General features: G+C 40.4%; 1 protein-coding gene across 2 annotated transcripts in view; it reads right to left on the reverse strand.

Annotated features, from left to right (window-relative positions):
• LOC122802555 (NACHT, LRR and PYD domains-containing protein 3-like) overlaps positions 1-25,277 on the reverse strand; it is an 826,460-nt gene that overhangs the window by 549,928 nt on the left and 251,255 nt on the right. For both annotated transcript variants that reach the window (XM_044072217.1, XM_044072216.1), the window contains exon 7: positions 24,231-24,392. In XM_044072217.1, coding sequence (XP_043928152.1) covers positions 24,231-24,392 — 162 coding nt within the window. The remainder of the gene's footprint in view (positions 1-24,230; positions 24,393-25,277) is intronic.

Consider the following 25,277-nt stretch of genomic DNA (forward strand, 5'->3'; position numbering starts at 1 on the left):
TAGGACTAGTGCTTCTGTTTTGCTCCAGGTGAGGGTGGGAACATAGGGACATTATTTCATGAAGACTGCTTGTTTGACCTTCTTGGTTTGTTTGGTTGTTATTCAATGCATTTACCATGCAAAAAGGCTACAATAAGCCTACAGATCTTTGCATCATTTGGGACAAGGTTGTTATCATCAAAGAGCCTGTGACCTGCTTCTCATCTTGGGATTGGTGCTTCCATTTTATTTCTGGTGAGAGACAAAGCAAAGGAGCATTATATTTCAGCAGTGTGAAGCTGTGGTGAGACCAGCACTAGTAGAAGCCAGGCAGTAGCCAATCATATGAATCCCCTCTTTTCATCATTGTTGACAAAACTCATTTTTCTTTTCAGTAAGTACTGGCTGATTAGCTGCTGTCCAACCTAATTTCAATATATCTCCCTAAATACTTCATCCACAAATCATCAGGGTTTATGTGTTTGTTTCCCATCAAGTATTTGGCAGTGCTTTTTTTTATTCAGGCATGTCCAAGGGTCAGCTCCCAGTGTTCTATCCTGTCTATCTGATGAATCTGGGCATCTTGGGGCAATGTAAAAATTGCCTCATGTACACAGACAACCCTCTCCTCCTACCACCCAACACTACAACCTGTGAGAGATGCACTTATCTAGCCAAACTGGAGGTAAAGCTCTCTCCAGCCAAACTAGAGGTAAAGCTCTCTCCAATCAAGACTGAACCTGACAGTCAAGAGGAGAAGGTAAACACTTGCACCACACCACACTCATCGCATATTCTCACTAAATCTACACCACCAAAATCCACACATAGAAACACAAAAACATTTGCAGAGGCTCTCAGTAATAATCTGCTCAAGCAACAGAGACCTCCAAAGCAGAAATGCAAGCAACCTCCGCCCCCCCAACACAAGCTAAATGACACATAGCCCGCAGACTCAGTGTGCCACTCAACCACAGCCAATAAGGCAAAACAATGTTCCCAACACACTAGTCATAGGTGACTCTATAGTCAGGCACACTGATTTCCCACTCACCAGGCTAAACAAGGAGAAAGTTACTGTCAGCTGCCTGTCGGCTGCCAGGATCCGCCACATAACCCACGCACTCAGGTCACTCCACAAGTACAAATATAACTCTGTCATTGTCCATGTCGATGTGAACGACCTGAGATGTACCTCCCTGGACTACATGAAAAGAGACATGGAAGAACTCTCCGATCTTGTAGCCCAGACAAGTATGACCCTAGCCCTGAGTAGCATTCTGCCATTACCCATAATGATGCCACAGTACAAGGACAAAATGATTGACTGGAACAATTGGCTAAGCTTCTGGTGCTATTCTAAAGGGATCCAGTATCCGTCTGCCTGGGTTGACATGGTCGACAGACCACGATGCTTTGCCAGAGATGGCCTGCACCTGTCACCCCTGGGATTCCGGATACTGGCTAAGGTTCTTGCCGCCCCTATAGTGCCTTTTTTAGGAAAGGTTCAAATGACAAATTCACCACTGTAACAGGAACAGGCAAGCAAAAACTGAGGGTGATGCTACTCAGTGCTAGAAGTCTAAATCTCAAAATACACTCACTCAAGGCACTCCTTAAAATGGAGAACATCGATATCTGTGCAGTGACTGAGACCTGGTTCAAGGTTCCAGAGAAGACCCCTGCACTACCAGGCTATAACTCATACCACACTTTTCGGCCATGTAACCTGGACCAGAACACCAAAGGTGGAGTTGTGTTCATATTCATTAAGGATATCCACATCTCCAGGCTAGTTGCGCAGCATAATGCAGCCGAGGTTATCCAAGTGTAACTAACTCTGGGCAAAACTGCAATCCAAATTGTAGCTTGCTACAGATCGCCCACCATGCCCTAGGATTCCCACTCCTCTTTTCTTGATATACTGGAAAATATTAGGGTTCAACAAAACACCATAATAATGGGTGATTTCAACTACCTCACCATTAACTGGGAAAACTACTCATGTACCAACTCCTTAGCTCAACGCTTTCTGGAATTCATAAACTCCAATGCCCTGGATCAACTTATCCACACCCCCACCAGGGGCAACGATATCCTAGATGTTGTCATTACCAACATGAGTGACCGGTGTTCCACACCTGAAGTCAACGCCTCATTGGTTCGATCCGACCATAAGCTAATTACCCTAGATATCCACATCCTGCCCCCACCCCCCATTAAGGAAACCATGGTAAAAATTTCTCCAAAGCCAACTTCATGCTTCTTAAGACAGAAGTGGTGAACTTCATGACACCAATGCAGATGGACAATACAGTTACGACTACTGAATCCTACACAATTGCACTTTATAAGCACTTACATGAGTGCATGGATCGTGCTATCCCAAACAGAACCAAGATGCTATCCTCCAAAAAAGGAAGCCAATCTGGTGGTCCCCTGCCATAAACAAACTGTACAGCAGAAGGAAGAAACTGTTGCAAAAGAGAGTAAAATCCCATGAGTGGAAGAGCTCCCTGGTCAGCCTCAGTAAGAAGCCGCGATCCCTGATAAAATCCTCCAAAGCTAGTTACAAAAACAAATCACCACAGATTCTAAAGACAACCACAAAGCATTCTATAGCTATGTCAAGAATCTCAATAGCAACACTCAGATCTGCTCTGAGTTACAGCACAATGGCACTAAATATATAGATCCAACTGATATTGCCAACATCCTGGCAGATAGGATCAGTGCTAACTTTACCCCCCTCTCAGCCCCTAAAGAGCCCATCTCTATACCAGAAGAATGCAAAGTTCCTGTAATCACAGATGCACAGGTAAAAACCACACTCTCCAAAGCCAAGAACACAGCATCCATGGGACCAGACAACATCCCAGGCTGCGTTCTACATGAACTACAGAACAAACTGGCACCCCACCTAAGTACCATGTTAAATCATAGCCTCACCTCAGGCTTTGTGCCTGCTGAATGGCGCACAGCGACGGTTATGCCACTCCACAAGGGGGGAGCCACCATGGACCCCGGGAACTACCACCCCATTAGCCTGATGAGCCTGGTCTGCAAGGCCATGGAACGTATCATAATGGAACTTATAAACAAAGACATTGGTAATCTCCAAACTCTGGACCCCACACAGTTCGGGTTTGTAAAAGGCAGATCATGTCTTCTAAACCTGATAGACTTCTTTGAAGCAGTCACCAAAGCCATAGACAAGGGTAAGGTGGTTCACACAGCCTATCTAGATCTTGCCAAGGCTTTCAACACCATCCCCCACTCTGGAATTATAGATAAACTCACTAAACTAGGTATAAATCCCTATGTCACAAGATGGGTTGCCAACTGGCTCACTGACAGAACCCACACTGTGAAAGTAGCAGACTCCAAATCTGACTTCAGACCAGTAACAAGTGGAGTACCACAGGGTTCAGTCCTGGGTCCTCTCCTGTTTGGTATCTACTTCTCTGAAGTACAGGCTAACACAGAAGGTCTTTGCCTAATGAAGTTCGCAGATGACTGCAAACTAGGAGCCATAATCGAAACTCCTAACGATGTGGACATCCTACAAACTCACTGAGACAGATGCCTGGATTCAAAGCCAAAAAGTGCATTGTCATCCCCCTTGGTAAAAACTCTGTACCCATGAACTACAACATAGGTGGTAGTATACTTAACACTGAAAGTGTGATAAGAGACCTTGGGACACAGGTGGACAGTAGTCTCTCCTTTGATAATCACATCGCCACAGTAGTCAGGAAATCCTTCTACGTGGCACACTTCATCACAAAAGGTTTCTCATCCAGAAAAAAAACAGGTCGTTCCCCTCTACTCATCACTCATTAAAACCATTATAGAGTACAACGCCCCTTTTGGTATGTACCTCACAAGACATCTACAACAACTGGAAAGGCCGCAGAAATACCTCACAAAGAGGATTACCAGCCTCAGACAGATGCCCTACGCAGACTGACTCAAAAAAACTCCAGATTTACTCTGTCGCATATCGCCTACTCAGAGGTGATCTCTGCCTAACATACAAAGCTATGTCAAACCCAGAGCCATTGGACATGCTCCACTTAAGGAAATCCACATCCCTTCGAGCTACATGCTCTAGGGACCTAAACCTTGTCACCACAATAAACAGAACATGCCGGAGGGATAGATTCCTGTCCCAGAGACTTCCCATACTCTGGAATAAACTACCTATCTATATCAAACAAAGCTCCTCATTAGCACTCTTCAAGAAAAATCTTGATGATTGGATGGAAAATAGGAAATTCACCCCGGGGATCTCCTCTGTGGCTCTGCTCAACAGTGGCACAGGAAAATAATTTTCTTGGGTGGCAAAAGCCAGGGTACCATTTTGGCTGGGCTTGTATAGGCCCCAGTGCCGATAGCCTAGTAACTACCTATGAACCTATGAACCTATGCTATGTATACATGTATATACCTTGAGTTGACATTTTGCCTGGAAAAGGACCCTTGAAATTTCACTAATACCTAGTTGCACACAGGGCAACTAGTTTGCAGTGACAAGCAGAGTCTCTACACTTGCAAACCAGATAGTCCTGACATTACTTTATATTCTCCCTACAATTGTCTAATCAATAAAACTGGGTCTGTTGCCATGGATATGAACTTTTCCACTATCTCCATTACCAGGTTGGTGGATATGGGCATCCTGAGGCAATGTAGAAATTGTCTAATGTTTACCGACAACCAGTTAATTCTCAATCAAACTGATATGGTATGTGAAACATGTATTTATGCAATGCCACTGAAGGTAAAGATGTCACATAAATGCACACATAATGTCACGCAAACAATCAAAAAATCAACCTGTACCCATTACACACAGTTCAAAGTAGACACATCATCCACATATGCTGAGGAACTAAATGTAACCTTCCTAAACCCAAACGACCTCCTTGATGAAGTACACACAAGAAATGCCCTCAGCAGTCCCTAATGCACTCTTTCAAAATAACACCCACATCAACACATACAGCCACATCTCATGGATCCTTTACTTCTAAGACCATAAAGCAAGCCACCACACAGACAAGAATTCTGGTCTTTGGAGAATCCATTGTGAGACACAGTGATGTCCCTCTCACCATGCTGAGTAAGGAGAAAGTCAGTCAGTTGCCTATCCGAGCCAGGATCCATCACATTGTACATACAGTCAAGTCATTGGACCACAAGTACCAGTATGACTCAGTCATGGTTCTCGTGGTTGTAAATGACTGAGGTATACGCCCCAAGACTATATGAAGAGAGACATCATGGAGATCTCAGAATATGTGTCCCGGGCTGGTATAACTGTAGCACTGACCAGCATATTACCTTCTCCAAGGACGATGCCAAATACAAATAGATGACTGATTTTGATGATTGGCTTGGTGTCTGGTGTCATTCAAAGGGGGAGCAATATTTGTATAGACGGAGATGGTAAACAGATCTTGCTGCTTTGCCAGAGATGGTCTGCACCTTTTCCCTTTAGTCTTTTCAAGATTAGCTAAACCACTGTCCACTCCAGAGTGCCTTTTTTAGGCAAAGCTAAAATGAAAGTACTTCTGATATAGCAAATCAAAACCAATAAAATCTAAAGGTGTTACTTCTCAATGTTTGGAGTCTAAACAAAAAAATCCACTCTATAAAATCTCTCCTCACCCTATAGAATACTGATATCTGAGCAGTCACTGAGGCATGGTTTAAAGCTGTGGAAGAAAACACCAGCAGTGCAAAGCTGTAATGACTTCCATGCATTTAGACCAGCTACTACACAGACAGGGACTAAAGGCGGGGATGTCTCCGTTTACATCAAAGATAAATATACCTCAAAGTTGATCAAATAGGACAATACACTTGAGCTTCTTCATGTTTAAATCACCATAGGCAAAATCCCATACTGCTTACGTGCGAGTTCTAGGTCCCCTTCTATGACCCAGGAAACCCATAACATGTATCCAAACTTATTGGAAACACTCACCATCCAACCCAATATCATATCCATGGGCCACTTTAATTACCTTACTATTAACTGGGAATCATATACAACACAAAATATGCAGGCACAGAGATTCCTGGGTTTTGTAAACAGGAACTCCATGGACCAGATTATCAATCCACTGACCAGGGGTGCAAACATACTGGATCTAGTCCTCACTAATATAGGAGAGTGCTGGTAAGGTCAGACCACAAAATGGTCTCCTTTGAAGTAAAAATAAAACCTCAACCCACAGCTAAACCTAGAATGTTCGAGAACTACTCTAAAGGCTCACTTCCTAATATTAAGTGGTAAACTGGCAAAATTGTAACCCCCATAAACCTTGAGAACACCGCTGCCTATGTGGAACTCTTCACAGAAACTCTATACAAGCATGTTAATAGCTGCATAGAGGTAGCTGTACCCTCCAGGAAATAGGACAGAACTAACTCATAAACAAGCCACCCTGGTAGAATCACAACATCAATAGACTGTATAACAGAAGAAAGAAAATCATGGCAAAACTTAGGAGGTATAGCACCCAGCAGGATAAAAGCACTCTCATTGAACTAAATAAACAATTCAGAGAACAAATAAGGTCTACCAAGGCAAAATCTGAGGTAAATTTTGCCTCCCAGCCCATGGATAACCACAAGGCATTCTTTAGCTTTGTCTGTACCCTCAAAGGCAATACACAGCTGTGTGCAGAGCTCATTGTTAATGGAGCCACCTATACTGAGCCAGAAGATATAGCAAACCTCATGGCTGATAAATTCATCTCCAGTTTTACTCCTCTCTCCCCCTCAACCTCCCCTCAGGAAATGCCATCAAATGTAACCCCCATGTGTGTATTATTACTGTAACTTGGTATAAAAGTGCAGAAAACACCCCTTCGTATCAGGGTTTTGTGCCCATCATACTTTTAGACCTGATGGGAAATGCAGTAGAGCATCCATATTTGTTAAACACCACATTATCTCAGGCAGATTCCTAGATATGCACAAACTGAACTTATTGAGACACAAATCAAAGTAAAGAAAACCAACTATTACATAATTGCATGTTACAAAACCCTTCAATGATCCCCCCCAGACCATGTCCAGTCCTTTAAGTACATTGGATAAATTTCAGATAATCAAAACACTCATCATCCTGTCTAAGTTTAAATACCCAACAATATACTAGGACACTTTTAAAAAGTAGCCTATACCCAAAAAGATCCTCAATTTCATAAAGAATTCCCTGGATCACATAATCAAATAACCCATTGGAAGACAGAATATTCTTGACCTGGGTTTTATAAATACTACATGTATCTCTACCATCCCAGTGGTATACCCTTCCCCAGTCAAGTCTGACTACAGACTGCTAACCTTCCCCTTTAAAATCCACAAAACAACTGATAAAAATATCACAGTATTTAAGGATTTCTTTATTTAAATCAGGAAGTTACGAAATAAAACCCAACATTCCTCCAGTGGGTAACTCAAATATTTTAGCAAGCAAATGCATTGTAAACTTCATACCAGTGACATCTATAGAAAATCCACACAATCCTAAGGATATTGAGCTCCCTGTTCTCACTAAAAAATGCTTACTAAAAGAATTTACAAGAATACATCCTCTATGGGACCTGATAAAATACCAGGCTGTGTGCTGAACCGCACTAAACATGCACTGATGGACAATCTCTTACAGTTTATGAAATGTACTGCTTTCTGCAGATTACTTGTGAAAATATACTGCTTTTAAAAAAGCACATACTTTTCCAGATCCAAACTTAATTTCAGTTTTATAACTGGATATTGCTAGAAATCCTGCCAGGTAATTGCTGCCTTTTGACTTGCACAGGTGAAAACTGCAGTTAAATGGAGCTAGACAGGTAATCAACTTTAGATTATCCAACTACAATATTGTAAAATCATTTCACTGAAAGCCACTTTCAGTGAAATTGGAGTATGCACATGTGTGACAATGGAGATGGTAAATATACATCATGGTTGTGGAGGTGTAATGGGGCTTGCTACCTAAAAAAATATAGATATATTGGCATGGCATTTCCTGAAAATAACTTTCAGTACAATTGTTTCACCCTGTTTGTGATCAGGCAGTGTTTCATCATGAACCCAATTAAAGATATATGTATAATAAAATGAGAAATTATGAGATACATGGCAAGTAGAAATTAAGACTGTAAGGTTTATGGGTGGCAGGTAATATATTCTGGATCCCATCTTTTCTCCAGTTTTTCACATTCCTTCTCAAGTGTTGTATTAATTGTGCAGCTTAGTGTAACTGTGCACCAAACAATGCATCATTTGATTGACTGGATATCTTTAAACACTAAGACTGCAGTTCAGCTCCAGTGCAAACCAACACAGAGGATAGAGGCAAATAACTAATCTTCTTCCCTGATCTTGTTTGCAATACTAATGTTACTACACCACTGTAAACAGTTATTATTCATTCAGTCATTCATCCTCCTAAACCTTCTTTATCCAGTTCAAAGTCAAGGGATGGGGGGGGGGGGGCTGCAACACATCCTGACACTCAGTGTGTGAGTGTGTGTGGTAGGCAGAGGAACTCATCCTAGACAGGACGACTGTTTATCATAGGATGGATGCGTGCACACACACACACACACACACACACACACACACACACACACACACACACACACACACACACACACACACACACACACACCCATGGCAGTCACACATTTTGTTCGTGGTGAGGGGTGATTTGGATGATTCCCAATTTACCTCCGGTTTGCCTTTGGGATGTGACAGGAAACTAGTGCACAATTAGTAGTTGTAATTTTTTTTCTACCTTAAAATGGCCAGTGGAAAAATGGGAATAAAATGTGACTGTTTCTTAGTTAAGCTTTTTGTTGTTTCTTATTTAGGCTTTTTGTTTCCTACAATGCATCCTATTTCACCAGAAGATGTTGCTTTGAGCACTCATCTCCTTTATGCTGTACTGACCATTCATTTAGAAAGATGTTGCTTTGAGCACTCATTTCCTTTATGCTGTACTGACCATTCACTTAGAAATATGTTGCTTTTAGCCCCATCTCCTTTATGCTGTACTGACCATTCACTTAGCAAGATGTTGCTTTGAGCACTCATCTCCTTCATGCTGTACTGACCATTCACTCTCATATGTGACTGACACTATGGCAGAAACAGAGATTCAAATCTCCAAAGACTAAATAAGTTTAAAGTCCAAGTTGGGAGACTGGGAGCAAGACTTTCTCTGACCCCATTTTGGGAAGAAAGTTATGATTGACACTGCACTGTAAAAGGACTACAAGTCTCCAGAGAATCAGTCGGTTTATGACCCTAGTTGAAGGGGAATGCGGAAAGAGGGGAAAGCTACAAGCATTGTTTCTGTACATGTCTGTGTGCTATCCTTACTGGTCATAGAACTCACACACACTTGAGCACACACACATTCAGACAGTCAGGGACAGACAGACACACACACACACACACACACGCACACACACGCACACACGCACACACACACACACACACACACACACACACACACACACATCATCCATGCAAACACACAAACATCAACCAAGAAACAGATTCAATTAGAAAGATGTTGCTTTGAGCCTCATCTCCTTTATGCTATACTGACCATTCACTTAGAAAGATGCTGCTTTGAGCCTCATCTCCTTTATACTGTACTGACCATTCACTTAGAAAGATGTTGCTTTGAGACTCATCTCCTTCATGCTGTACTGACCATTCACTTAGAAAGATGTTGCTTTGAGCACTCATCTCCTTTCTGCTGTACTGACCATTCACTTAGAAAGATGTTGCTTTGAGCCTCATCTCCCTTATGCTGTACTGACCATTCACTTAGAAAGATGCTGCTTTGAGCCTCATCTCCTTCATGCTGTACTGACCATTCACTTAGAAAGATGTTGCTTTGAGACTCAACTCTTCATGCTGTACTGACCATTCACTTAGAAAGATGTTGCTTTGAGCACTCATCTCCTTTGTGCTGTACTGACCATTCACTTAGAAAGATGTTGCTTTGAGCCTCATCTCCTCTATGCTGTACTGACCATTCACTTAGAAAGATGTTGCTTTGAGACTCATCTCATTCATGCTGTACTGACCATTCACTTAGAAAGATGTTGCTTTGAGCACTCATCTCCTTTATGCTGTACTGACCATTCAGTTAGAAAGTTATTGCTTTGAGCCTCATCTCCTTTATGCTGTACTGACCATTAACTAGAAAGATGTTGCTTTGAGCACTGATCTCCTTTATGCTGTACTGACCATTCACTCAGAAAGATGTTGCTTTGAGCACTCATCTCCTTTATGCTGTACTGACCATTCACTTAGAAAGATGTTGCTTTGAGCCTAATCTGCTTTATGCTGTACTGACCATTCACTTAAAAAGATGTTGCTTTGAGACTCATCTCCTTTATGCTGCACTGACCATTAACTTCGAAAGATGTTGCTTTAAGCACTCATCTCCTTTACGCTGTACTGACCATTCACTTAGAAAGATGTTGCTTTGAGCCTCATCTCCTTTATGCTGTACTGACCATTCACTTAGAAAAAAGTTGCTTTTAGCCTCATCTCCTTTATGCTGTACTGACCATTCACTTAGAAAGATGTTGCTTTGAGCCTCATCTCCTTCATGCTGTACTGACCATTCACTTAGAAACATGTTGCTTTGAGCACTCATCTCCTTTATGCTGTACTGACCATTCACTTAGAAAGATGTTGCTTTGAGCACTCATCTTCTTCATGCTGTACTGACCATTCACTTAGAAAGATGTTGCTTTGAGCACTCATCTCCTTTATGCTGTACTGACCATTCACTTAGAAAGATGTTGCGTTGAGCCTCATCTCCTTTATGCTGTACTCACCATTCACTTAGGAAGATGTTGCTTTGAGCACTCATCTCCTTTATGCTGTACTGACCATTCACTTAGAAAGATGTTGCTTTAAGCCTCATCTCCTTTATGCTGTACTGACCATTCACTTAGGAAGATGTTGCTTTGAGCACTCATCTCCTTTATGCTGTACTGACCATTCACTTAGAAAGATGTTGCTTAGAGCCTCATCGCTTTCATGCTGTACTGACCATTCACTTAGAAAGATGTTGCTTTGAGAACTCATCTCCTTTATGCTGTACTGACCATTCACTTAGAAAGATGTTGCTTTGAGCCTCATCTCCTTTATGCTTTACTGACCATTCACTTAGAAAGATGTTGCTTTGAGCCTCATCTCTTTTATGCTGTACTGACCATTCACTTAGAAAGATGTTGCTTTGAGCACTCATCTCCTTTATGCTGTACTGACCATTCGCTTAGAAAGATGTTGCTTTGAGCCTCATCTCCTTTATGCTGTACTGACCATTCACTTAGGAAGATGTTGCTTTGAGCACTCATCTCCTTTATGCTGTACTGACCATTCACTTAGAAAGATGTTGCTTTTAGCCTCTTCGCTTTCATGCTGTACTGACCATTCCCTTAGAAAGATGTTGCTTTGAGCACTCATCTTCTTCTCGCTGTACTGACCATTCACTTAGAAAGATGTTGCTTTGAGCACTCATTTCCTTCATGCTGTACTGACCATTCACTTAGAAAGATGTTGCTTTGAGCCTCATCTCTTTTATGCTGTAGTGACCATTCACTTAGAAAGATGTTGCTTTGAGCACTCATCTCCTTTATGCTGTACTGACCATTCGCTTAGAAAGATGTTGCTTTGAGCCTCATCTCCTTTATGCTGTACTGACCATTCACTTAGGAAGATATTGCTTTGAGCACTAATCTCCTTTATGCTGTACTGACCATTCACTTAGAAAGATGTTGCTTTTAGCCTCTTCGCTTTCATGCTGTACTGACCATTCCCTTAGAAAGATGTTGCTTTGAGCCTCATCTCCTTTATGCTGTACTGACCATTCACTTAGAAAGATGTTGCTTTGAGCACTCATTTCCTTCATGCTGTACTGACCATTCATTTAGAAAGATGTTGCTTTGAGCCTCATCTGCTTTATGCTGTACTGACCATTCACTTATAAAGATGTTGCTTTGAGCCTCATCTCCCTTATGCTGTACTGGCCATTCACTTAGAAACATGTTGCTCTGAGCCTCATCTCCTTTATGCTGTACTGACCATTCATTTAGGAAGATGTTGCTTTGAGCACTCATCTGCTTTATGCTGTACTGACCATTCACTTAGAAAGATGTTGCTTTGAGCCTCATCGCTTTCATGCTGTACTGACCATTCACTTGGAAGGATGTTGCTTTGAGCACTCATCTCCTTTATGCTGTACTGACCATTCACTTAGAAAGATGTTGCTTTGAACCTCATCTCCTTTATGCTTTACTGACCATTCACTTAGAAAGATGTTGCTTTGAGCCTCATCTCTTTTATGCTGTACTGACCATTCACTTAGAAAGATGTTGCTTTGAGCACTCATCTCCTTTATGCTGTACTGACCATTCGCTTAGATAGATGTTGCTTTGAGCCTCATCTCCTTTATGCTGTACTGACCATTCACTTTGGAAGATGTTGCTTTGAGCACTCATCTTCTTTTATGCTGTACTGACCATTCACTTAGAAAGATGTTGCTTTGAGCCTCATCTCCTTTATGCTGTACTGGCCATTCACTTAGAAAGATGTTGCTTTGAGCCTCATCTCCTTCATGCTGTATTGACCATTCACTTAGAAAGATGTTGCTTTGAGCCTCATCTCCTTTATGCTATACTGTCCATTCACTTAGAAAGATGCTGCTTTGAGCCTCATCTGCTTTATGCTGTACTGACCATTCAATTAGAAAGATGTTGCTTTGAGCACTCATCTCCTTCATGCTGTACTGACCATTCACTTAGAAAGATGTTGCTTTGAGCCTCATCTCCTTTATGCTGTACTGACCATTCACTTAGAAAGATGTTGCTTTGAGCCTCATGTCCTTTATGCTGTACTGACCATTCACTTAGAAAGATGTTGCTTTGAGCACTCATTTCCTTCATGATGTACTGACCATTCATTTAGAAAGATGTTGCTTTGAGCCTCATCTGCTTTATGCTGTACTGACCATTCACTTATAAAGATGTTGCTTTGAGCCTCATCTCCTTTATGCTGTACTGGCCATTCACTTGGAAAGATGTTGCTTTGAGCACTCATCTCCTTTATGCTGTACTGACCATTCACTTAGAAACATGTTGCTCTGAGCCTCATCTCCTTTATGCTGTACTGACCATTCACTTAGGAAGATGTTGCTTTGAGCACTCATCTCCTTTATGCTGCACTGACCATTCACTTAGAAAGATGTTGCTTTGAGCCTCATCGCTTTCATGCTGTACTGACCATTCACTTGGAAAGATGTTGCTTTGAGCACTCATCTCCTTTATGCTGTACTGACCATTCACTTAGAAAGATGTTGCTTTGAGCCTCATCTCCTTTATGCTTTACTGACCATTCACTTAGAAAGATGTTGCTTTGAGCCTCATCTCTTTTATGCTGTACTGACCATTTACTTAGAAAGATGTTGCTTTGAGCGCTCATCTCCTTTATGCTGTACTGACCATTCACTTAGGAAGATGTTGCTTTGAGCACTCATCTCCTTTACGCTGTACTGACCATTCACTTAGAAAGATGTTGCTTTGTGCCTCATCGCTTTCATGCTGTACTGACCATTCACTTAGAAAGATGTTGCTTTGAGCCTCATCTCCTTTATGCTGTACTGACCATTCACTTAGAAAGATGTTCCTTTGAGCACTCATTTCCTTCATGCTGTACTGACCATTCACTTAGAAAGATGTTGCTTTGAGCTTCATCTCCTTTATGCTGTACTGACCATTCACTTAGAAAGAAGTTGCTTTGAGCCTCATCTGCTTTATGCTGTACTGACCATTCACTTATAAAGATGTTGCTTTGAGCCTCATCTCCTTTATGCTGTACTGGCCATTCACTTAGAAACATGTTGCTTTGAGCACTCATTATCTTTATGCTGTACTGACCATTCACCTAGAAAGATGTTGCTTAGAGCCTCATCGCTTTCATGCTGTACTGACCATTCACTTAGAAAGATGTTGCTTTGAGCACTCATCTCCTTTATGCTGTACTGACCATTCACTTAGAAAGATGTTGCTTTGAGCCTCATCTCCTTTATGGTTTACTGACCATTCACTTAGAAAGATGTTGCTTTGAGCCTCATCTCTTTTATGCTGTACTGACCATTCACTTAGAAAGATGTTGCTTTGAGCGCTCATCTCCTTTATGCTGTACTGACCATTCACTTACAAAGATGTTGCTTTGAGCCTCATCTCCTTTATGCTCTACTGACCATTCACTTAGGAAGATGTTGCTTTGAGCACTCATCTCCTTTACGCTGTACTGACCATTCACTTAGAACAATGTTGCTTTAAGCCTCATCGCTTTCATGCTGTACTGACCATTCACTTAGAAAAATGTTGCTTTGAGCACTCATCTTCTTCACACTGTACTGACCATTCACTTAGAAAGATGTTGCTTTGAGCACTCATCTCTTTTATGCTGTACTGACCATTCACTTAGAAAGATGTCGCTTTGAGCCTCATCTCCTTTATGCTGTACTGACCATTCATTTAGAAAGATGTTACTTTGAGCCTCATCTCCTTCATGCTGTACTGACCATTCACTTAGAAAGATGTTGCTTTGAGCATCATCTCCTTTATGCTATACTGACCATTCACTTAGAAAGATGTTGCTTTGAGCCTCATCTCCTTTATGCTGTACTGACCATTCACTTAGAAAGATGTTGCTTTGAGCACTCATCTCCTTCATGCTGTACTGACCATTCACTTAGAAAGATGTTGCTTTGAGCCTCATCTCCTTTATGCTGTACTGACCATTCACTTAGAAAGATCTTGCTTTGAGCCTCATCTCCTTTATGCTGTACTGACCATTCACTTAGAAAGATGTTGCTTTGAGCGTCATCTCCTTTATGCTGCACTGACCATTCACTTAGAAAGATGTTGCTTTGAGCCTCATCTCCTTTATGCTGTACTGACCATTCACTTAGAAAGAAGTTGCTTTGAACACTCATCTCCTTCATGCTGTACTGACCATTCACTTAGAAAGATGTTGCTTTGAGCCTCATCTCCTTTATGCTGTACTGACCATTCACTTAGAAAGATGTTGCTTTGAGCCTCATCTCCTTTATGCTGTACTGACCATTCACTTAGAAAGATGTTGCTTTGAGCACTCATTTCCTTCATGCTGTACTGACCATTCACTTAGAAAGATGTTGCTTTGAGCTTCATCTCCTTTATGCTGTACTGACCATTCACTTAGAAAGATGTTGCTTTGAGCCTCATCTCCTTTATGCTGTACTGGCCATTCACTTAGAAATATGTTGCTTTGACCACTCATCTCCTTTATGCTGTCCTGAAAGATGTTGCTTTGAGCCTCTTCTCCTTTATGCTGTACTGATCATTCACTTAGAAAGATGTTACTTTGAGTACTCATCTTCTTTATGCTGTACTGTCCATTCACTTTGAAAGATGTTGCTTTTAGCGTCATCTCCTTTATGCTGTACTGACCATTCACTTAGAAAGATGTTGCTTTGAGCTTTCATCTCCTTTATGCTGTACTGACCATTCAATTAGAAAGATGTTGCTTTGAGCACTCATCTCCTTTATGCTGTACTGACCATTCACTTAGAAAGATGTTACTTTGAGACTCATCTCCTTCATGCTGTACTGACCATTCACTTAGAAAGATGTTGCTTTGAGCAGTCATCTCCTTCATGCTGTACTGACCATTCACTTAGAAAGATGTTGCTTTGAGCAGTCATCTCCTTCATGCTGTAGTGACCATTCACTTAGAAAGATGTTGCTTTGAGCACTCATCTCCTTTATGCTCTACTGACCATTCATTTAGAAAGATGTTGCTTTGAACACTCATCTCCTTTATGCTGTACTGACCATTCACTTAGATAGATATTGCTTTGAACCTCATTGCCTTTATGATGTACTGACCATTCACTTAGAAAGATGTTGCTTCAAGCCTCATCTCCTTTATGCTGTATTGACCATTCACTTAGAAAGATGTTGCTTTGAGCCTCATCTCCTTCATGCTGTACTGACCATTCACTTAGAAAGATGTTGCTTTGAGCCTCATCTCCTTTATGTTATACTGTCCATTCACTTAGAAAGATGTTGCTTTGAGCCTCATCTCCTTTATGCTGTACTGATCATTCAATTAGAAAGATGTTGCTTTGAGCACTCATCTCCTTCATGCTGTACTGACCATTCACTTAGAAAGATGTTGCTTTGAGCCTCATCTCCTTTATGCTGTACTGACCATTCACTTAGAAAGAAGTTGCTTTGAGCACTCATTTCCTTCATGCTGTACTGACCATTCATTTAGAAAGATGTTGCTTTGAGCCTAATCTGCTTTATGCTGTACTGACCATTCACTTATAAAGATGTTGCTTTGAGCACTCATCTCCTTCATGCTGTACTGACCATTCACTTAGAAAGATGTTGCTTTGAGCCTCATCTCCTTTATGCTGTACTGGCCATTCACTTAGAAACATGTTGCTCTGAGCCTCATCTCCTTTATGCTGTACTGACCATTCACTCAGGAAGATGTTGCTTTGAGCACTCATCTCCTTTATGCTGTACTGACCATTCACTTAGAAAGATGTTGCTTTGAGCCTCATCGCTTTTCTTGCTGTACTGACCATTCACTTGGAAAGATGTTGCTTTGAGCACTCATCTCCTTTATGCTGTACTGACCATTCACTTAGAAAGATGTTGCTTTGAGCCTCATCTCCTTTATGCTTTACTGACCATTCACTTAGAAAGATGTTGCTTTCAGCCTCATCTCTTTTATGCTGTACTGACCATTTACTTAGAAAGATGTTGCTTTGAGCGCTCATCTCCTTTATGCTCTACTGACCATTCACTTAGGAAGATGTTGCTTTGAACACTCATCTCCTTTACGCTGTACTGACCATTCACTTAGAAAGATGTTGCTTTGAGCCTCATCGCTTTCATGCTGTACTGACCATTCACTTAGAAAGATGTTGCTTTGAGCCTCATCTCCTTTATGCTGTACTGACCATTCACTTAGAAAGATGTTCCTTTGAGCACTCATTTCCTTCATGCTGTACTGACCATTCACTTAGAAAGATGTTGCTTTGAGCTTCATCTCCTTTATGCTGTACTGACCATTCACTTAGAAAGAAGTTGCTTTGAGCATCATCTGCTTTATGCTGTACTGACCATTCACTTATAAAGATGTTGCTTTGAGCCTCATCTCCTTTATGCAGTACTGGCCATTCACTTAGAAACATGTTGCTTTGAACACTCATCATCTTTATGCTTTATTGACCATTCACTTAGAAAGATGTTGCTTTGAGCCTCATCGCTTTCATGCTGTACTGACCATTCACTTAGAAAGATGAGCCTCATCTCCTTCATGCTGTACTGACCATTCACTTAGAAAGATGTTGCTTTGAGCCTCATCTCCTTTATGCTATACTGACCATTCACTTAGAAAGATGTTGCTTTGAGCCTCATCTCCTTTATGCTGTACTGACCATTCACTTAGAAAGATGTTGCTTTGAGCACTCATCTCCTTCATGCTGTACTGACCATTCACTTAGAAAGATGTTGCTTTGAGCCTCATCTCCTTTATGCTGTACTGACCATTCACTTAGAAAGATGTTGCTTTGAGCCTCATCTCCTTTATGCTGTACTGATCATTCACTTAGAAAGATGTTACTTTGAGTACTCATCTCCTTTATGCTGTACTGACCATTCACTTAGAAAGATGTTGCTTTGAGCCTCATCTCCTTTATGCTGTACTGACCATTCACTTAGAAAGAAGTTGCTTTGAGCACTCATTTCCTTCATGCTGTACTGACCATTCATTTAGAAAGATGTTGCTTTGAGCCTAATCTGCTTTATGCTTTACTGACCATTCACTTATAAAGATGTTGCTTTGAGCACTCATCTCCTTCATGCTGTACTGACCATTCACTTAGAAAGATGTTGCTTTGAGCCTCATCTCCTTTATGCTGTACTGGCCATTCACTTAGAAACATGTTGCTCTGAGCCTCATCTCCTTTATGCTGTACTGACCATTCACTCAGGAAGATGTTGCTTTGAGCACTCATCTCCTTTATGCTGTACTGACCATTCACTTAGAAAGATGTTGCTTTGAGCCTCATCGCTTTTCTTGCTGTACTGACCATTCACTTGGAAAGATGTTGCTTTGAGCACTCATCTCCTTTATGCTGTACTGACCATTCACTTAGAAAGATGTTGCTTTGAGCCTCATCTCCTTTATGCTTTACTGACCATTCACTTAGAAAGATGTTGCTTTGAGCCTCATCTCTTTTATGCTGTACTGACCATTTACTTAGAAAGATGTTGCTTTGAGCGCTCATCTCCTTTATGCTCTACTGACCATTCACTTAGGAAGATGTTGCTTTGAGCACTCATCTCCTTTACGCTGTACTGACCATTCACTTAGAAAGATGTTGCTTTGAGCCTCATCGCTTTCATGCTGTACTGACCATTCACTTAGAAAGATGTTGCTTTGAGCCTCATCTCCTTTATGCTGTACTGACCATTCACTTAGAAAGATGTTCCTTTGAGCACTCATTTCCTTCATGCTGTACTGACCATTCACTTAGAAAGATGTTGCTTTGAGCTTCATCTCCTTTATGCTGTACTGACCATTCACTTAGAAAGAAGTTGCTTTGAGCCTCATCTGCTTTATGCTGTACTGACCATTCACTTATAAAGATGTTGCTTTGAGCCTCATTTCCTTTATGCAGTACTGGCCATTCACTTAGAAACATGTTGCTTTGAGCACTCATCATCTTTATGCTGTATTGACCATTCACTTAGAAAGATGTTGCTTTGAGCCTCATCGCTTCCATGCTGTACTGACCATTCACTTAGAAAGATGAGCCTCATCTCCTTCATGCTGTACTGACCATTCACTTAGAAAGATGTTGCTTTGAGCCTCATCTCCTTTATGCTATACTGACCATTCACTTAGAAAGCTGTTGCTTTGAGCCTCATCTCCTTTATGCTGTACTGACCATTCACTTAGAAAGATGTTGCTTTGAGCACTCATCTCCTTCATGCTGTACTGACCATTCACTTAGAAAGATGTTGCTTTGAGCCTCATCTCCTTTATGCTGTACTGACCATTCACTTAGAAAGATGTTGCTTTGAGCCTCATCTCCTTTATGCTGTACTGATCAGTCACTTAGAAAGATGTTACTTTGAGTACTCATCTCCTTTATGCTGTACTGTCCATTCACTTAGAAAGACGTTGCTTTGAGCGTCATCTCCTTTATGCTGTACTGACCATTCACTTAGAAAGATGTTGCTTTGAGCACTCATCTCCTTTATGCTGTACTGACCAATTAGAAAGATGTTGCTTTGAGCACTCGCCTCCTTTATGCTGTACTGACCATTCACTTAGAAAGATGTTGCTTTGAGACTCATCTCTTTCATGCTGTACTGACCATTCACTTAGAAAGATGTTGCTTTGAGCCTCATCTTCTTTATGCTATACTGACCATTCACTTAGAAAGATTTTGCTTTGAGCCTCATCTCCTTTATGCTGTACTGACCATTCAGTTAGAAAGATGTTGCTTTGAGCCTCATCTCCTTTATGCTGTACTGACCATTCACTTAGAAGGATGTTGCTTTGAGCACTCATTTCCTTCATGCTGTACTGACCATTCACTTAGAAAGATGTTGCTTTGAGCTTCATCTCCTTTATGCTGTACTGACCATTCACTTAGAAAGATGTTGCTTTGAGCACTCATCTCCTTTATGCTGTACTGACCATTCAATTAGAAAGATGTTGCTTTGAGCACTCATCTCCTTTATGCTGTACTGACCATTCACTTATAAAGATGTTGTTATGAGACTCATCTCCTTTATGCTGTACTGACCATTCACTTAGAAAGATGTTGCTTTGAGAAGTCATCTCCTTCATGCTGTACTGACCATTCACTTAGAAAGATGTTACTTTGAGCAGTCATCTCCTTCATGCTGTACTGACCATTCACTTAGAAAGATGTTGCTTTGAGCACTAATCTCCTTTATGCTGTACTGACCATTCATTTAGAAAGATGTTGCTTTGAGCACTCATCTCCTTTATGCTGTACTGACCATTCACTTAGAAAGATGTTGCTTTGAGCCTCATCGCCTTTATGCTGTACTGACCATTCACTTAGAAAGATGTTGCTTTAAGCCTCATCTCCTTTATGCTGTATTGACCATTCACTTAGAAAGATGTTGCTTTGATCCTCATCTCCTTTATGCTGTACTGACCATTCACTTAGAAAGATGTTGCTTTGAGCACTCATCTCATTTATGCTGCACTGACCATTCACTTAGAAAGATGATGTTGTGTTGAGCCTCATCTCCTTTATACTGTACTGACCATTCACTTAAAAAGATGTTGCTTTGAGCCGCATCTCCTTTATGCTGCACTGACCATTCACTTAGAAAGATGTTACTTTGAGTACTCATCTCCTTTATGCTGTACTGACCATTCGCTTAGAAAGATGTTGCTTTGAGCATCATCTCCTTTATGCTGTACTGACCATTCACTTAGAAAGATGTTGCTTTGACCACTCATCTCCTTTATGCTGTACTGACCATTCCATTCATTTAGAAAGATGTTGCTTTGAGCACTCATCTCCTTTATGCTGTACTGACCATTCACTTAGAAAGATGTTGCTTTGAGCACTCATCTCCTTTATGCTGTACTGACCATTCACTTAGAAAGATGTATTTCACAACTGTTGCTTATTTTCATATTTCTCTGAAAACACTAATAACATTCATTGGGAAACACTCTTAAGGCTGTGCTGTTTGCCATTTTTAAATATGAAGGATAAGTGTTTTCTTCTGAAGTTTCAAAACAGTGTCTCAATTACATTATTTTTCTACAAAGGTAGGAATGATTGAATGATTGGCTGCAGAACCTCCTCTTTATTCAGTCCTCCTGTCAGCCAGTGTTGTTGTGTTTCTTAACTTTCCAGCCTCATTTGCTCACTCTCACATGTGACTGGCACTATGGCAGAAACAGAGATTCAAATCTCCAAAGACTAAATAAGTTTAAAGTCCAAGTTGGGAGACTGGGAGCAAGACGTTCTCTGACCCCATTTTGGGAAGAGAGTTATGACTGACACTGCACTGTAAAAGGACTACAAGTCTCCAGAGAATCAGTAGGTTTACGACCCTAGTTGAAGGGGAATGCGGAAAGAAGGGAAAGCTACAAGCATTTTTTCTGTACATGTCTGTGTGCTATCCTTACTGGTCATAGAACTCACACACACTTGAGCACACACACAATCAGACAGTCAGGGACAGACACACACACACACACACACACACACACACACACACACACACACACACACACACACACACACACACACACACACACACACACACACATCATCCATTCAAACACACAAACATCAGCCAAGAAACAGGTCCTCCACCTACAGCCAGTCAGAGTTTTGGAAACACTCATCCCCTCACCCACACTCATGCTCCAATGTACACATACAGGCACACATCCATGCATCTTCATTCATTCCTCTATAGACACAAATACATACTAATATACAGACATGCACACACTAACAACCCCCCGCCCCATGTCTTTCTGGAACTTACCTACACCACATAAGTTTCATACGAGTGAATTGGTGACTACCATCTTGACAACATTCACCTTTTCTCCAGCAGTGACATTTTAAGCTGCTTGGTGATTTTTTGAATTGCTAGGAAATATAAACTGGGGGCTGCTGGAAGTTCCATGGTAGAGCATGTGGCAAATTAGAATTGGTCTCGCCCGAAGATTTCCACATTATCATATAGTTCTGCCCTTGAGACAATCCTCCAAACAAAGGCCCTCACTACTGAGAAACCTCAGAGATAGAGTGGTCTAAAAATCATAAAGGTTTACCATGTGGTAGAAAATGGTCATGTCAATACTTCTCCCTCATGGTAAGCCTTTATTCATATTATACCTGGGATTCATAAATTAAAATAAGCTCAAAATGTGGTGGTCAATATAATACAAATCTTAGGGAGAAATATTCCTAAAGAAAGAACCATAAGATTTCAATAGGCTCTAACATGATCTTCAATAAGGAAGTTATAAAATGCCATTGATGAAAGGAGCAAAAGATAAACCATTTTTATGTGAAGATCATTTTGCAGCAAGGAAAATGCATTCTGGAGTGAAAAAAATGTGTGTTAAATATGATTGTCTTTTAAGGGTGAAGAGAGAGGTCCTGACGGAATAATCCCAACTATGACAGTCCAAAGAGGCAGCAGTTCTTTTTTCATTTTCTTTTCTTTTCTTTTCCTTCTACTGCTTTAGGAAGAGTTCTTCTGTAGCATCATTATCATAAAGTTAAAAGTGCAAACATTGTTCATTGCTATCTATACACTTGGAAGGCAAGAATCGCTACACAAAACTACTATTCGTAGACTCCAGCTCTGCCTTCGGTACTGTCATCCCTCAGAATCTGATAATGAAACTACTACAGTTGGGCATCAACTCCCACTTATGTAATTGGATTATAAGCTTCATCACGGAAAGGCCTCATAGAGTTTGTGTGGTCAACAACAGTTTCAATAGCATAACCCTGAATACAGGAGTTCCATACGGGTGCATCTTAAGTCCTCTCCTATTCACCTTGCTGACACATGGCTGTGTGATCTGACATAAGTCCAACAAAATCATCAGATTTGCAGATGACACCATGGTCATAGGTGTGGTCAGAGATGGAGAGGAGATGGCCTACAGGAACAAGATCAAACATTTGTTAAGCTGGTGCGACAAAAACAACTTAGCTCTGTATATCAGCAAGACTAAGGAACTGATTGTGGATTTCAGAAGGTCTCAAGAACCACACCAACCTCTAGAGAAGAAAGGGATGACAGTGGAAAGGGTCAAGAGTACAAAGTTTCTGGGACTACATATCACTGAGGACCTGTCCTGGTCAGTCCATGCATCTTACATGGTCAAAAAGCTCAGCAATGATTGCACTTTGTAAGGAAACTGAGGAAGGCAAAACTATCGAAGATCATCCACTAAACATTTTACAGGGGTACCATCAAAAGCATCCTGTCCAATAACATCACCGTCTGGTATGGGCTCTTAGGTGAGTTGTAAGGGTAGCAGAGAAAATCATTGGTTCTTCTCTTGCACCTCTGGAAGACCTACATGAATCATGCTGCATCACTAGAGCCAGGAAGATATCCAACAATCCTTTGTATCCTGCAAATGGTATGTTTTCTCGCCTCTCCTCTGGTAGGAGATTCAGAAGTATGCACTGTAGGACTTCTGGACTTAACAACAGTTTCTTTCCTCTCTCTATCAGACTACTGAACTCTTGTGAAAAACGAGCCGGGAGACTGTCAATGCATACTTCCCTTCCTACCAAATAGTTATGTCATTTATCTGACTGTACAGATCCTTACATATCCAGGCTTTGTAGCACTATAAGTATTAAACTTTATCATGTGCAGTAAATAACTGGTGTATATTTAATGTTGATTCACACCTTACCTTACTGTAGGACTCAATGAAGTGCAATATTAATCACAATGTGCAATATTCATGCAGACCACTTTATATGCTGCTTAGCTCTTATGTTATAGTAATGTCATACACATGTTGTTACACAATTCTATTTATATGTAAAGCATGTCTGTTCATTATGTTATTATTTTATTCTATTTTTTTACTTTTATTTTATTCTTTTTTATGTTATTTTACTATTATTCTTCTCTGTATGTATGTTTTTGCACTGGGAACGCAGGATTGCAATTTTGTTCAGCTACACTGTGGTATAGTTCTGAATGATAATAAAGTTTTCTTCGACTTTGACTTGACTACTCTTCAGCATTAGTCATTGCCATTCTAATAAAGTTAAATACAAATTGAGTAAGTATCTCTTACTGTCTGGCTCTAGCTGTTACTCTGACTACTCTAATTAGAGTTTTATTTTAAATGAAGTGTTTTAAGTTAATTTGTAAAAATTGATTTCTAATTAATCAGTTTTTTTTGCTCAAATGAGTAGACACAGTTCCACAAGTTTTTTTTCCAAGTCAGTCTTTTCTCTAATGTTGTTTTGTCTCCTAATACCTGTAAATGGCAAAATAATTAATGATGCAGGAAGCATTTGTAGAGTTTTATTTTCTAAAAAGAGACTATGACTCATGACTTACCTTAGATTTTCAATGTTACACTTTTGATCTTTTAATCCTTCAAATACTGGTGTATAATCTTCTATTTCACACTCAGTCAAATCCATTGTTTTCAGGATCTGATGTGTCCTGAGGAGGGAGCCAAGTTCTGCACAGCCTGATGTGACAACACAATCTTGTAACCTACCCAAAATACAGTGAGTACGGTGGTTAAGTTATAATAATGTGAACTACATTATTTACTCTCATTTTTCACATAAAATAATTCTTTAATCTAATAACTTATTAAAACATGCACTGACAGTATACCGATGAATGTAAGACAGGCAGTAGTTCTCTTATATGAAATACAAATAAGAAAGCACCATGGGCCAGAAAAGTCTATCTGCAGAAAAATCATATATGAGAGATTAATCATATAGCTGCTGAGCAAAACAAGGCATGTATATATCAATACTAAGAACTGCTCAAGTCTCACTAGTTACATGGTCTCTTTTAACTAGATTTACATGTCTTTAGATAAAGAAGCTGTAAACATGTTCACTTCAGTTAGTGCTGACAATATTCAACAGATTTTGTAGTGCCTTTTCCTGACTTTGGTAAGACTTTCAGTAATATAAAGCTCTGTGGTAAGCTAATGAAATGACACAGAATAGGATAATAATCTGTATTGTGATGGCCGTAAGTCACAAAGTTCTCATTTGTTCCTACTTTAAGGGAAAAAAGGAACTGATCTAAATGTGAAGCTATTAAAACTGAATAAATTATTACAGAGAAGAAAGAGAACATGCAGTTTAGACATGCATTTGTGACAGATGCTTATTTGCTTGGTTATTTTGGGATTGATTTAGGGGCATCCTCTTTTTTTTTTTTTTTTGTATAAAAACAGTTCTAGAATTCACATGACCAAATAAGCAAATGGAGCAAAAAAAAAAAAAAAATCAGTCAATAAGAAATTTTGCAAAACTAAAAATAAAAGTACTTCTGATGAAGTTATATTGTCTTACGAACAATTTATTACATTGAATTGCACTTCTTAACACTTAAAATTGTGCTATACAGCTAATC

This window comes from Protopterus annectens, chromosome 5.part0 (assembly GCF_019279795.1).
Source record: "Protopterus annectens isolate FY-2018-M chromosome 5.part0, PAN1.0, whole genome shotgun sequence".
Lineage (NCBI taxonomy): Eukaryota > Metazoa > Chordata > Ceratodontiformes > Protopteridae > Protopterus > Protopterus annectens.